Source organism: Scyliorhinus torazame, chromosome 26 (genome assembly GCF_047496885.1).
Source record: "Scyliorhinus torazame isolate Kashiwa2021f chromosome 26, sScyTor2.1, whole genome shotgun sequence".
Classification (NCBI taxonomy): domain Eukaryota; kingdom Metazoa; phylum Chordata; class Chondrichthyes; order Carcharhiniformes; family Scyliorhinidae; genus Scyliorhinus; species Scyliorhinus torazame.
The window spans coordinates 8,155,324-8,170,821 of record NC_092732.1 but is presented as its reverse complement, the minus strand read 5'-3'; the positions used below and the strand labels follow the sequence as shown (position 1 = coordinate 8,170,821).

Here is a 15,498-nt window from a genome sequence, read left to right as displayed (position 1 = left end):
CTTGAACACTGGCCCCCTCCTGCGACGTCAAATCTGTGCTCCTGACCTCTATACTCTCATTCTCCCTTACCCTAAAACTACAATCCAGGTTCCCATGCCCCTGCTGCATTAGTTTAAACACCCCCCCCCCCCCCCCAAAGAGCACTAACAAATCTCCCCCCCCCCAGGATATTTGTGCCCCTCAGGTTCAGATGTAGACCATCCTGTCTGTAGAGGTCCCACCTTCCCCAGAAAGAGCCCCAGTTATCCAGAAATCTGAATCCCTCCCGCCTGCACCATCCCTGGAGCCACGTGTTTAATTGCTCTCTCTCCCTATTCCGCATCTCACTATCACGTGGCACGGGCAACAACCCAGAGATAACAACTCTGTTTGTTCTAGTTATGAGCTTCCATCCTAGCTCCCTGAAAGCCTGCCTGACATCCTTGTCCCCTTTCCTACCTATGTCGTTGCCAATGTGGACCACGACTTGGGGCTGCTCCCCCTCCCCCTTAAGTACCTGGAAAACACGATCCGACACATCACGTACTCTTGCACCTGGGAGGCAACATACCAAACGTGAGTCTCTCACGCTCCCACAAAATCTCCTATCTGTGCCCCTGACTATCGTGTCCCCAATTACTAATGCTCTGCTCCTCTCCCCCCTTCCCTTCTGAGCAACAGGGACAGACTCCGTGCCAGAGGCCCGTACCTCATGGCTTACCCCTGGTAAGTCCCCCCCCCCCCACAAGTATCCAAAGCGGTATACTTGTTTCTCAGGGGACGACCGCAGGGGATCCCTGCACTGATTGCTTCTTCCCAGTCCCTCTTACAGTTACCCATCTATCTCCAATCTTTGGTGTAACTAATTCCCTAAAGCTGCTATCGATGACCCCCTCTGCCTCCCGAATGATCCGAAGTTCTTCCAACTCCAGCTCCAGTTCCCTAACTCGGTCTTGGAGGAGCTGGAGATGGCAGCACTTCCTGCAGGTAAAATCAGCAGGGACACTAACGGCATCCCTCACCTCAAACATCCTGCAGGAGGAACATTGCACTCCCTTCCCTGCCATCTCTCTAACTTTCTACTAAAAAAAATAATAATAATAAAATATGGCACTTACCTCACACCAATGGGTTTTATTATTAGGTTAGAGGAGGAGGGCGGGTGGTAGACACTACACGTGTAGTGTCTCGGGTTTCCTCTCCACCAGAATATATTGGTGAGGGACTTCCCAGAAGTCCGCGGGTCGAACTTCCTGTTCCCGCCTTAAACACTAAAATAAAAAAAAAGATCTGCGATTTCTGTTGAAAATATCAATTTAGGATTCAGATGCGTTTGACGGGTTAAGATGTGAATTGGGGAAAGTGATCAAAGTAACAATAGCCCCAGATGACCACAGGCTGCTTTCCCCTTTGAGTGGGAGAGCTGACTGGTGGCGAGGTAACCTGAGGATCGCAGCACCTCATGCGAGCGGCAATGGGCCAGGAGGCGGGGCCTTCATGAACAGCCTCAGCCGGTACGGAAGTTTAACTTCGTGAACACACTGTTGAGCCAGATGGTGTAAACAGGCCCTGAACAGTCAGAGACAGATGTGGAGAGTGATGTATGAAATTTCCCATGATTCCATCTTTCCTTGACCCAGGAAGTATTGATTGAAACCAACATGTCAGAGATGGAAGATGTAGAGTATGTTTAGAAAGAAGGGGCGCATTTGGAACTATTCTCTCTACAAGTGGTAGATTTCCTCGTTATGTCAGGACGAGTTCTGAGCTAATTGGTAGGAATTCAGTCCATCATCTTACCGCGATGGCTGGATTCCATCTCGATGCACTTTTGTCGTGTTCTGTCTGGATATTCCAATTGATATCTCCATTCTGATTACTCCGGATGAACAGATATTTTGTTACACTGAGTCACAACTTAGACATCTCCCGAATACAAGAAACTCTTTTCAATATCAATCTCCCAGAAATTTCCCAACCAATATCTTGGTGATTGAAATTAACACGTAACAGCATTCTAATTGTTAATGTGAATTTAGATAGTGCGGCAGGATTAGAGGGGACAAATGGCCAGTTGCTTGCTGGAAATGGCGTTGCGATATTGCGAATGATTTGGAGGAATAATAATAATCGCGTTTAATTTCCCATGCAAAAGTGTACAATTGTATTTGGTTTCACATCCAGTTTAGCAGTAAAAACAGTTCAAAAGAGTAAATATTGCTTGTATGCCACCATTCATACTTTTGCGAATATATGTCATGCATCCATACCACACACGCAGAACACAATTCACTAAATATATATGAAAAACAGCAAGTTAAATTATAATTATGTTATTGAGTGTTCATGGTACTGGGAACAAAATACCTCTGGAGCCGATTGTCCCACGCAATATTATAAAGCATCGTCTCAAAGAGTGAGAGGGTCTACCGGTGATGGTCTGAACATTCCTCTGAGCTACTTTGTGAAACAAATTATTGAGTTGTGTCTGCTGTCGACCAACGGTTTTACCCGAAGTGTTGACAATTCTCGCGAGCTTACCGTTGCTGTTCACACTGAGGTAACCATACCAGACTGCCATGTTAACCGTTCAAATAATATCTGCCCGAACTTTTTATACCTTCTCTGAAGCATTATGATTCATTTCAAACACTTTTAGTTTCTAATTAAAAGCAATTTTTAAATATGCTGCCGCTGTTCTCTGTGAAGCTTAGCTTCTGGTCTACATATGTTCCCGGACTCTTGAAACACACTTCAAACTCTGCCGGTTGATCATTAAGATACACAGCGTCACACGTATGTAGGTCATTCATATACAAAAGTAGTGCTTATACAAACCTGAAGAGAATTCAATTGGCGCGACTTCTGAAGAGTGGTCACACGTTCAAAGTAGAATCGAGGGAGAACGTGGCAAATGGAAATTGGTTTCATTTTCATCATTGGAAAGTCAAAATAACGTCTTAAATCATCGAAAAGTCACGGTACAGAAGGAGGCCATTTGGCCACGTTATCCAAGCCAGCCCGAGGACACTCAGATTCCATCCTTATCCCACTATCTCCCGCCAGTCACGTGTATTCTAAATACTGATAGGGTTGACAATTCAGAAACATAAAGATAGAAAGAGTAAGGTGTATGAGATATCTTGGTCATATAAGTACACGTGGACACATGGACTCGTACTTATAAAGCGATGACACAAAGGTAATTCAATAAAAGTGGTGTGACCCTCCGTATCCCGCCCTGTAAACATTCCAGCGGATAGCAAAGGAATTGGATTCCAAACTCCTCACCAAGCACAGAAACAATCCTGGCAATTCAGCCTTTGGTGTAATAATGAGGGAGGTGACTGGAAAGCTTCTTGGGATGGGGAGTTTCGGTTCGATCACAGTTGTACCTAGACTCCTGATTATTAAAGAAGGAATCGCAAGTTTTTGCCGTGCAGAGCCAATTGGAGCCATTTCCACCTACCAAGGACATCCCTCAGAGCTCCTTCCTTTCATAAATATATGACAGAATCACTGTCCTGGACACCTGCAATGATCAGAGAGCAGAGAGTCGATGTATCCATACCAAGCCGTGTCTTCTGTCATTAAATTATTCCCGGTGCTGCCGTTCATTCAAGCAGATCGGACATGCTGCCAACCAAGCCTTGTGATTGTGCACCTTTTAGGTAGTTCAGCCAGAGAGTGAATTGCCGGATGCTGGAACAAAACTACCTGAAACACAATAACTGTGAGAGACAAAATCATTCACCAGTGGTTCTGTTGTATCAGGAAGAGACAGTATTCCCAATGAAGGATGGGGTGCAAGAGTAAACTATAAAATAGCCCATTCCCGCATTAATGAATCTAATTTGAATCAAATGCCGAGACTAACAAAAGAATGGTGAATGATTTTGTCTCTCACAGTTATTGTGTCTCAGGTTGTTTTGTCCCAGGCTCCGGCTCTTCAGGATCTCTGACTTTGAACTACCTAAATGTGCACAATCACAAGGCTGGTTTGGCAGCATTTCCCTTCTACTTGCATGGACGTGCACCGTCCCTGCTTGCACCGGGAGTAATCTAGTGACAAGATACAAATGAATGAATACCAGGACAAAAAGAGAAAGTGACACACTTCAGGACTAATGGGAGTATAGTGGATGTTGCTATGTGGGGAACGCTGCTGAGCAAGAGCTCACAATCAACCATGTGTCAATGGCCAAGGTTATGTTTTTTATTATATGTTCAGGGCCAATCATTGATCCTGATACACGGGGGCGAATGCCTCCCTCCCCCACGCTAACACCACTGACAGACGCACTCCACTCTTCCGCTCAGAGAGAACATGTTCTTTCTTTACAGCCCAGAAGGGCAGGCAAGGCTTTCCGATTTAACATTTCATACCAATATTAAATACTCATGGTATAGGAGTGATTTCCTACACGAATGACGATATCAATGACCCACCTCCTGCAATTGGACAGTTCTGAATGAGGAATGAAGAGGTCTGATCCGGGAAACAGCTGCTGCAGCGTACTGGACATTAACCAGTTCATTGGTACTCTGGGATTGACACCGATTAGGCGCTGGGGAACTCTGTACTCGCAAAGCATTGTGAAACTGCTCATGTTGCGGAAGTTACGTGCAGTGTTTAAAAGTTGCGCACTGGAAAATTGAACGAGGTGCACATCTTGGATGAGGGCGTCCTGTTGGGTACCTGATAGGTACTTAGTAAAGGTACTACCACACTGCTCTGCCTTGAAAGGGCAAGATCCTCAACTCGCGGTTATCGCTGCTGAAAATGTGGTGTAGGGAGCAGACTCCACAAACTGCATTAAACGTCAATGGTGCTAAATCCAACGACATCATTGCTGTTACATGCCTGGGTCCAGAGAAATGCCCATAATTCAGAGTGTTGGTTGTGTTTCATTCACCCGCAACACATTACCTTGTTCGGAATTCAACAAAAATATACCAAACTAAAAATCGCCAGAATTCGATTGCATCTCCCCGCCTGTCTCTTCGAGTCAGATTTGCATCTCTGGTCCTGGGGAGTACGGTAATTTCAAGTTCTACTGGTAACTCCTTCCACCTCCTCTTTGTCTCGACCCATCAACATATACATTCTGTACATTCCACCATGTGCTCATCCAGCTTCCCCACTGAAATGCAACAGTTATTCACCAGGATCTTTTCCTTTGGGAGCTCGGTCAACAATCACTCCATACTCTGTTCAAAAACCTTGCACCTGAGCTCCGCCGATTGGATGTATGATAATCTCTATGATATTGATGGACTCTCAGTCATTTCTCTCCCCCTCAAGTGGAATTGTTGTTTTACTCTATTTCCGCTGAAGCCTCTCTCAGAATTTTCAACAGCTCTGTCAGTTCGCTCACCAGCCTGTTCTTTTCTAGAGTTCAGAGCGCCAGCCTATGCAATCTTCTCCCACAGTAACAGCCTCGAAACACGAGCAGGCAATTTCTTGACAAGGAGCAAATCTTTCCATCCGGTGTCTACGAATCTGCATTTTGTGACATCGGCATTTAACACCGTTAACGTCTCTCCCGGTTCCCGCCCTCCTCACTCCCTCATGTGCTCACCTCTATCCCTCGTTAGTCCCTAAATGCCACGCTATAATCAATCCCTTCTACTGCTGTTTCTATGTTCACTTTTCTGCAAGAACTTGGTGGCCTCCTCCGCGTTGGCGAAATAGTGGTCCTTTACCTGCTAGCTGACCCATAGCTCGTGGGGAAGAGCATGCCAAACTGCACCTTGCTGTTATACAGTCAGGGTTCGGAGCTGTTAAATTCTGCCCAGCGCTTGGCCAGGTCTGCTCCAATGTCCACGTACAGGCAAATGGATTGTCCTTCTCATTTGCATCCTTTCCTGCTTATCGCCATCCCCTGGATCCGCTCCTTATCCTGGCGCTTGGGCCATTGCCGGAGCTACATGTGAGCGAGGTCTACCTCCGCGGCTTTGGCGAAATGTTCCACGCTCACCAGCTTCCGGAGCATCGCTGCTCCCTATTCGACTGGGATCCTCCCTCCGATCCCTCTGGAAGTCCCACGATCTGCAGCTTTTGCCGACTTGAGCTGTTTTCCTCGTCATCGCCATTTCCCCTCAGCCCTATCTAAGACCTGGCCAGCCTCGCCACCTCGGTTTACAGATCCGCAATCCGATCCCCCTGATGTGTGGCGACTTTCTTGAGGCCTCGTGTGGTTACCTCTTGTGCCTCAAGCCTCCTTCATGGGGTCATCGCGGCCTCCACTGCCGCCCCCACGCCTGCCATGACGTCTACCTGCATTGCCGCCCTGTGCTTCTGGAACTCGGAGGGAATGAAACTCAGCATGTTACATCTGCCTGTGTCTGCACTGGAAATTCCGTGAGGTCATCCGTCTCTGCTCCGTGTCGCAACGGGGTCATCCCTTCTCCAAAGCTGAGGGATCGCTCTCCTCAGTTTTCCTGCTTTTCCGGCCGGGTTGCATGTTCCTCGGCATGTTGTTTGGCCCTGTGGTTCATGCGGTGGCGGGGTGGGGGGGAGGAGAGGCGGCGGGGTTGCTAAATTTCTGTCCTTTTGGTTCACGGCTGTTGCGGTTAAAGAGTCTTAACGAAAGTTTATAAACGAGAGCCCCCTTCTGTGAGACCGCTCAGCTCATAGCCACCACTGAAAGTGGACAACAGGTGATCTCGGGTCACACTGATTGCTCACGGACGCAAATCGCCAAAAGTTTCTGAATTTCTGGAAATAAGTGGGACTGACATATGTTCCCTGTGAAAGTGTTAAGCAGAGCAATTGTAATAGGTGGAAAGGAGAATTGGGGGATCAAACTGCCTATGGGCCTCTGACAGAAATCATTCACTTGGAATAATCTATGATTCATGCCCTTCTCTGATCAGAATCCATCTTGAAGACAAAAGGGTTATGGCCACCCGACAGCCAGCAATGATGGCTGACAATAAGCTGATCCATAAATTTAAATCTTTGTTCCGTCACCCCTTTGAAAGGGAAGGAGGGGAGACAATTAAAGCAAGGCAGGACGCCAAGGTAAGGAATGGACAGCTGGCAACGCTCTGAGATCGCATCCTCAGACCAGGCTGAAAGGTAATTAGGGTGGAAATTAGACTCGAAAGCTGAGGTGTTCCCATTGCTGTAAGGTGGGACACGTCTGTTCAGCATATTGGAAGTTGTTGGAAAAGTCCATGGGACTTGTTGGAGATCAGAAAGTGTATTCTGAAATGGGAACAGAAGTGGAGAATACTACAGGTCAGACTTCAGCTCAAGCAGCAACTTTGAGACCTGAGATAAACACTGCCGTGACAGCAGGTGTGGCGAACGAGGTATATGGGAAATGTGTCGAAGGGGAACTATCTTTGATGATGAGAGTAATTCCAATGAGATCTTCAGTAGGCCATCATGAATGGAGGAACGAGGGGAACGTGCAGTTGGTGGTGTTCCCGGGTGTCTGTTCCCCTTGTCCTTGTAGGTAGTAGACGTCAGTAGTTTGGAAGGTGCTGCGGAAGGAGCTTCGGTGATTCTCTGCAGTGCATCTTATAGATGGTACACAGCTGCCACTGTGTATAGGTGGCAGAGGGAATGAATGCTTGTGGAAGGCATTCCAAACAAGTGCGCTACTTTTGTCTTGGATGGTCTCGAGCTTCGTATTCAAACGTGCCCACCATTGATCTGGGCTGTGGTCTGATGTCGGTCAAATAAATTAACACAACTATACTCTGCTTTTCTTTAGAATATTCAAATTGAGCTTCTGACTGGAGCTAAATTCAGTCAGTGTGTCTTATTTCTGTAGCTGTCTTCGTTCTATTCTTCTCCTATTTGTCTAACACGACACGTTCCTCCCTCGCGTTACTCATTCCTATTTTCCTTTGCGGTCTGACCACCACCTCATAACTTTGTAACTCTTTCCAGCTCTACTATCAATCTCTGAGTGACTTGCCTGCATTCCGCACTCACGCTATCTCTCTACGTGTTTATCTCTACATTCCTCTGCCGTCTTCAATGTGCATGGTTTGCATTCTTCTCTTTGTCCTTTTAGTTCCGTCTTGATATCTTCATCTCTCTCTGTTTTCCCTGCCATTAACCTCTCATGCCGTCTCTCATTTTGTCCATCTGCCTCTCACCCTGGCGATCGCTGTGAAGAGTATGAGTAAAGGCCTTTACCGAAGTATTGGATACAGTTAAGTTTGGCGATTTTATGGCAGCATGTGGCGCAGTGAATCGCACTGGGACTGCGGCGCAAAGAACCTGGGTTCGAATCCCCACCCTCGGTCATTGTCCGCGTGGAGTTTGCAAATTCTCCCCCTATATGCTTGGGGTTCACCCCCACAACCCAAAGATGTGTAGGTTAGGTGGATGAGCCACGCTGAAGTGTCCCTTAATTAGAAATAAAAATATTTAGGTAATCTAAATGTACATAACAAAAAAAGATTTGGCGATGAGGGAAGTCCCTCTTGTTATTATAGAGGAAAATAGAAAATGAGTCAGCTCCTTCTGACCAGGGAACCGCTTCAACAAATTAAGGCAAATTCCACAGCTCCCTGTTGAATGATACCATTCAGTTACAAACTGACTTGGACAAGCAAATGGAAAGGAAATGCTTAAAAATGACCACAGATGACGAGAAAAGATGCCGACAGGCAGGCACAGGACGAAAAGGAGTCCATGGAACGAATGTCGATTGAGTATCATGTCCAAATAATGAGAACCGCGTATGTAATCTGTGATTAACTAGAAAATATTTGGAACTCTGTTGTATTTTTAAAAATGGGAACGTTATGTGGAAGCTGCTAAAAACTCACCTTGCTCCACACCTTGTGTCGCATCCAGATCTGGTGAGCGCAAAGTAGGACGAATATATGGTCCTTTGAAAGGGTGGAGACGAGGTCTGCAAGAATAGGTAAAGTAATGATACATTTGCAGCTACAAGGTTTGTTTGGAGAAATTTAGGTTGTTTCGCTTGAAGGGAAATGATTGTGGGAAGTCGTCAGAGAGGGAGGCACGATTATTGCAGCATTGTATAAAGTAAACAACAGAACATGCTGCTACCGTTGCTGGTACAAAGGTGAGATGATATAGCTTTTTACTTCGCCAAGAGTGGCAGGGACATATGAGGAATATCTTTACTTTATTCTGCGAGTGGCAATAACCACTACTCTCAGTGACAATGTGTTGTGGAAGTTGAAAGCACTCATATTTAGAAAAGGGATCTTGATGATCGAAAGTACATTACAGGGTTTCGGGAATGAGGCGATGTGAGGGGATTGAATGGATTATGATACAGGTAGCTGGCATCAATTTGCAGCCCGAATTAGCTTTTGCATATGCTGTATTCATTATTTGGTTATCCGCCTGTTTCAGTCACATTGAGCTCTATCAGCTACACATAGACAACATGATTTTATTGTACAGATAACCCATTAATAGATTGATCTGCCAGATCAACTGAACTTCGTTACTGGGGAATGATTGAAACGCTTCACCATCAATCGGTGATAGCACAATCGTGAGTGAATGTTTCTGAACTGTTTTGGTCATCAACATGAAACTTGATCAGTCCCCTGTATCTCCGATTATATTTGCTGAGCCAGAGACATATGTTCAACATATTCAGCGCAAATAATAATAATCCAGTCCAACATCAGAGTTGGAGACATAAAGTGAATCTCTTTGAGCCGAGAGAACAGAGCAGAGATTTGAGGAAATAATGAAGCGATATAAATATTGCCAAAAACACCAGGACAGTAAAAAACGTTTTATAACATCATCAACACATGAAATAAAGGTTAAACTGCACGTTAACTAATTTCACAATGGGACGGTGAATTCGCTCGATTAGAAGAAAGAGTGAACATCCCATGACTGAGCAAATGTAGGCTGGAATCTGAACTGCAAAATTCTCTCCAAGTTTATGTATGTGAACACGCGCTTATTTACAGAGGTCCTTGTTCTCCGGTGGCATGGTTACATTCACATCATTCTTCGTGGTTCTATTCACCCGAACAAGCAACAGCTTTGGCTCCAGTGGAAACTATATGGTGCACAAGGTGTTTTTCATGCGTTGGTGCAGGCGCGATGGGTCGAACGGTCACTTCTGCACTGCATTATTTTGTGATTCTAATTTTGTGAATGGGTAACATTGTAATCATATCATCTTCACAGATATCATAAAGGATTAATAAGTATAAAGTGTTCTAAAACATTATAATTGCTGGGAAAGTTAACAAAATATTGGATAGCATTACAAAGGATTATGAATGTTGAAAGGAATTATAATTCATTATATGGTGATATAAATTAGTTGGATGCAGCTAGTCATAGAACAATAAACAGTCTATGTACACAGTGCCCTACAGTAAACAGTCTATGAAAACAGTGCTCTACAGTAAACAGAGTCTATGTGAAGTGTGCCCGACATACAGTAAACCGAGTTATGTCAACCGTACTCTACAGTAAACAGTCTATCTAAACATTGCCCGGCAGTAAACAGTCTACCTAACATGTGCCCTACAGTAAACAAAGTCTATGTTAACAGTGCCCTTCAGTAAAGTGAGTCTATGTGAAGAGTGCACTACATACAGTAAACCGAGTCTATGTAAACAGTACTCTCCAGTAAACAGTTTATATAAACAGTGCCCTGCTGCAAACAGTCTATGTAACAGTGCCTTGCAGTAAACAGCGTCTATAAAAACAGTGCCCTACATTAAGCAGTCTTTTTATCAGTGCCCGACAGTAAACAGTCTATATAAACAGTGCCCGACATTAAACAGTCTATGTAAACAATGCCCTACAGAAAACAGTCGAAGGAAACAGTGTCCTACCCAAAACAGTCTCTGTAAACAGTGCCCTACAGTCAACAGTCTCTATTAACAGTGCCCTACGCTGAACAGTCTGTGTGAACAGTTCTGCACAGTAAATGGTCTATGTAAACTGTGCCCTACAGTAAACAGTCAATGTGACCACTGTCCTGCAGTAAACAGACTATATAAACAGTGCCCGACAGTAAACAGTCAATATAAACTGTGCCCTACAGTAAACGGTCGATGAAAACAGCGTCCTGCAGTAAACAGTCTATGTAAATATTGCATGACAGAAAACAGGGTCTGTGTGAAGAGTGCCCTACAAACAGTAAACCGAGTCGACGTAAGCAGTACGCTACAGGAAAGAGTTTATCTAAACTGTGCCCGACAGTAAACAGTCTATGGCAACAGTGCCCTACAGTAAACAAAGTCTATATAAAGTGCACCCTACAGTAAACAATCTACATAAACAGTGCCCTGCTGCAAACAATCTGTATAAACAGTGCCCTACAGTAAATAGACGATGTACACAGTGCCCTACAGTAAACTGTCCATGTAAACAGTGCCGACAGTAAGCAGTCTATGTTAACAGTGCCTAGCAATATACAGTCTTTATAAACAGTGCCATACAGTAAACAGCATATATCAACAGTGCCCTAAAGTTATTAATGTCTGTAAACAGTGTCCTACAGAAAACAGTCCGTGAGATTAGTGCCCTACAATAAACAGTCTATATAAACAGTGGCTTTCAATAAACAGAGTCTATGTAAACAGTGCCGCACAGTAAATAGCCAGCATAAACAGTGCCATGCAGTAAGCAGTCTATATAAACAGTACCCTACAGTAAACAGTATATATAAACAGTGCCCTACAGTAACAGACCCTGACTTTAAGCAGTCTTTGTAAACAGTGCCTTGCAGCATACAGTCTATATAAACAATGCACTACAGTACACAGTCAATGGAAACCGTGGCCGACAGCAAACAGTCACTGTAAACAGTTTCCCACAGTAAACAGTCTACACAGTGCCTTGCAGTAATATAGTCTATGTAAACAGTGCCTTGCAGTAAACAGTCTATATAAACAGTGACCTACAGTAAATAGTCGATGTAACCAGAGCCTTGCAGTGAACAGAGTCTATGTAAACAGTGCCGCACAGTAAACAGCCTGTATAAACAGTGCCTGGCAGTAAACAGAGTCTATGTAAACAGTGCCGCACAGTAAACAGCCTGTATAAACAGTGCCTGGCAGTAAACAGTCTATATAAACAGTGCCCTACAGTAAACACTCTGTGCAAACAGTGGCCGACAGTAAACAGTCTGTATAAACATTGCCCGACTGTAAACAGTCTATATAAACAGTGCCTGACAGTAAACAGTCTTTATAAACAGTGCCCTACAGGAAAAAGTCGATATAAACAGTGCCCGACAGGAAACAGTCTACGTAAACACTGTACTACAGAAAACAGTCTCTGTAAACAGTGTTCTACAGTAAACAGTCTATATAAACAGTGCCCTACGCTGAACAGTCTGTGTAAACATTTTCCCACAGCAAACAGTCTATGTACACAGCGCCCTACACTAAACAGTCTATGAAAACAGCGCTCTACAGTAAACAGAGTCTCTGTGAAGTGTGCCCTACACAGTAAACCGCGTCAATGTAAACCGCACTCTACAGTAAACTGCCTGTCCAAACGGTGCCCGACAGTTAACAGTCTTTGTAAACAGTGCCCTACAGTAAACAAAGTCTACGTTAACAGTGCCCTACAGTAAACCGAGTCTATGTAAATCGTACTCTACAGTAAACAGTCTGTCCAAACAGTGCCCGACAGTTAACAGTCTATGTAAACAGTGCCCTGCAGTAAACAAAGTCTACGTTAACAGTGCCCTACGGTAAACTGAGCCTATGTGAAGAGTGCCCTACATACAGTAAACCGAATCTACATCAAAAGTACTCTACAGTAAACATTCTATATAAACAGTGCCCTGCTGCAAGCAGTCTGTGTAAACAGTGCTGTGCAGTAACAGTCTCTGTAAAGAGTGCACTAAAGAAAACAGTCTATATAAACAGTGCCCTACAGTAAACCGTCTATGTAAACGGTGGATGCTGTAAACAGTCAGTGTAACAGTACCCTACTGTAAACAGTCTACGTAAACAGTGCCCTACAGTAAACAGTCTATGTAAACAGTACCCTACAGTAAACAGTGTATATAAACAGTGCCATACAGTAAGCAGTCTATGTAAACAGTGCCTTGCAGTAAACATAATCTATATAAATTGTACCATTCAGTAAACAGTCTCTATCACCAGTGCCCTAAAGTTAATAGTGCACGTAAACAGTGTCCTACAGAAAACAGTCTTTTTAAACAGTGCCCTGCAGTAATCAGTCTACGTAAAGAGTGACCTACAGTAACAGTGCCCGACTGTAAGCAGTCTTTGTAAATAGTGCCTTGCAGTAAACAGAGTCTATGTAAACAGTGCCGCACAGTAAACAGCCTGTATAAACATTTCCATGCTGTGAACAGTTTAGATAAACAGTGTGCTACAGTCAACAGCCTATGTAAACAGCGGTCTACAGTAAACAGTCCATAGAAACAGTGCCCGACAGTAAACATTCTATGTAAACAGTGGCCTACAGTAAACAGTCCAGATAAACACTGCCCGACAGTAAACAGTCTATATAAAAAGTGTCCTACAGCAAACAGTCTATGTAAACATTGTACTACAGAAAGCAGTCTTTGTAAACAGTGCCCAACAGTAAACAGTCTATGTAACCACTGTACTACAGTAAACAGTCTATATAAACAGTATCCTGCAGTAAACATGGTCTGTGTGAAGAGTGCCCTACATACAGTAAACCGAGTCTATGTAAGCAGTACTCCACAGTAAACAGTCTATCAAAACTGAGCCCGAAAGTAAACAGTCTATGGCAACAGTGCCTTACAGTAAACAAGGTATATATAAACAGCACCCTCCAGTAAACAGTCTATATAAACAGTGCCCTGCTGCAAACAGCCTGTGTAAACAGTGCCCTACAGTAAACAGACGATGTACACAGGGCCCTACATTAAACTGTCTATTTACAGTGCCCGACAGTAAGCAGTCTATGTTAACAGTGCCTTGCAATAAACAGAGTCTTTATAAACAGTGCCATACAGTAAACAGTCTATAACAGTGCCCTCAAGTTATTAATGTATGTAAACAGTGTCCTACAGAAAACAGTCTATGAAATTAGTGCCCTACAGTAAACAGTCTATATAAACAGTGCCCTGCAGCAAACAGTCTTTGTAAACAGTGCCCTACAGTAAACAGACGATGTACACAGTGCCCTACATTAAACTGTCTATGTAAACAGTTCCCGACAGTAAGCAGTTTATGTTAACAGTGCCTTACAACAAACAGAGTCTTTATAAACAGTGTCATACACTAAACAGTGTATAACAGTGCCCTCAAGTTATTAGTGTATGTAAACAGTGTCCTACAGAAAACAGTCTATAGATTAGTGCCCGACAGTAAACAGTCGATATAAACAGTGCCTTTCAGTAAACAGAGTCTATATAAAGAATGTCGCACAGTAAATAGCCTGCATAAACAGTGCCACGCAGTAAGCCTTCCAGATAAACAGTGCCCTTCAGTCAGCTGTCTATGTAAACAGTGGCAGGCAGTAAAAAGTCGAGAGCACAGGGATACATTGCTGGCTTTGAAAGCAGACCAAGCAGGCCAGCAGCGCGGTTCAATTTCTCTACCAGCCTTCTCGAACAGGCGCTGAAATGCGGCGACTAGGGTCTTATCGCAGTAACTTCATTTGAAGCCTACGTCTGACAATAAGCGATTTTCGTTTTTTAATTTCATAAACAGAGCCTTAAATTAACAGTGCCCTACTGTAAGCAGTCTTTGTAAACGGTGCCTTGCAGTAAACAGAGTTTATTTAAACAGTACTGCACCGTAACCAGACTGCATAAACTGTGTAATTCAGTAAACAGTCTATATAAATAGTGCGCTACAGTAAACAGGCTATGTAAACAGTGGCCTACAGGAAACAGACTATATAAACAGTGCCCTCCAGTAAACAGTCTATGTAAACAGTGCCCTGCTGAAAACAGTCAATGTAAACCATGCCCTACTGTAAACAGTCTATGTAAACAGTGCCCTTAAGTAAGCAGAGTATATGTCAACAGTGCCCTACAGTAAGCAGTCCATGTAAACAGTGCCTTGCAGTAAACATAGTCTATATAAACAGTGCCATACAGTAAACAGTCTCTATCAACAGTGCACTAAATTTATTAGTATATGTAAACAGTGTCCTACAGAAAACAGTCGATGTAATTAGTGTCCTACAGTAAACAGTCTATATAAACAATGCCCTACATTAAACAGTCTATATACACAGTGCACTACAGTAACAGTGCCCTAGTGTAAGCAGCCTTCGTAAACAGTGCCGTGCAGTAAACAGAGTCTATGTAAACAGTGCCGCACAGTAAACAGCCTCTATAAACAGTGCCATGCAGTAAACAGTCTATATGAACAGTGCCATAGAGTAAACAGTCTATGTAAAAAGTGGCCTACAGTAAACAGGCTATGTATACATTGTACTACAGAAAACAGTCTCTGTAAACTGTGCCCAACAGTAAACACTCTACATAAACAATGCCCTACGCTGAAAAGTCTATGTAAACAGTTTCCCACAGTAAACAGTCTATGTAAACAGTGCCCTAAAGTAATAG

At 43.9% G+C, this 15,498-nt stretch overlaps 1 protein-coding gene across 1 annotated transcript in view; it reads left to right on the top strand.

The window, feature by feature from the left end:
* Nucleotides 1-1,674, top strand: part of LOC140402834 (uncharacterized) — a 100,301-nt gene extending 98,627 nt beyond the window's left edge. The window contains exon 10 of the mRNA XM_072490456.1: nt 1,621-1,674. Within this exon, the coding sequence (XP_072346557.1) occupies nt 1,621-1,674 (54 nt within the window). The remainder of the gene's footprint in view (nt 1-1,620) is intronic.
* Nucleotides 1,675-15,498: the final 13,824 nt, after the last annotated feature.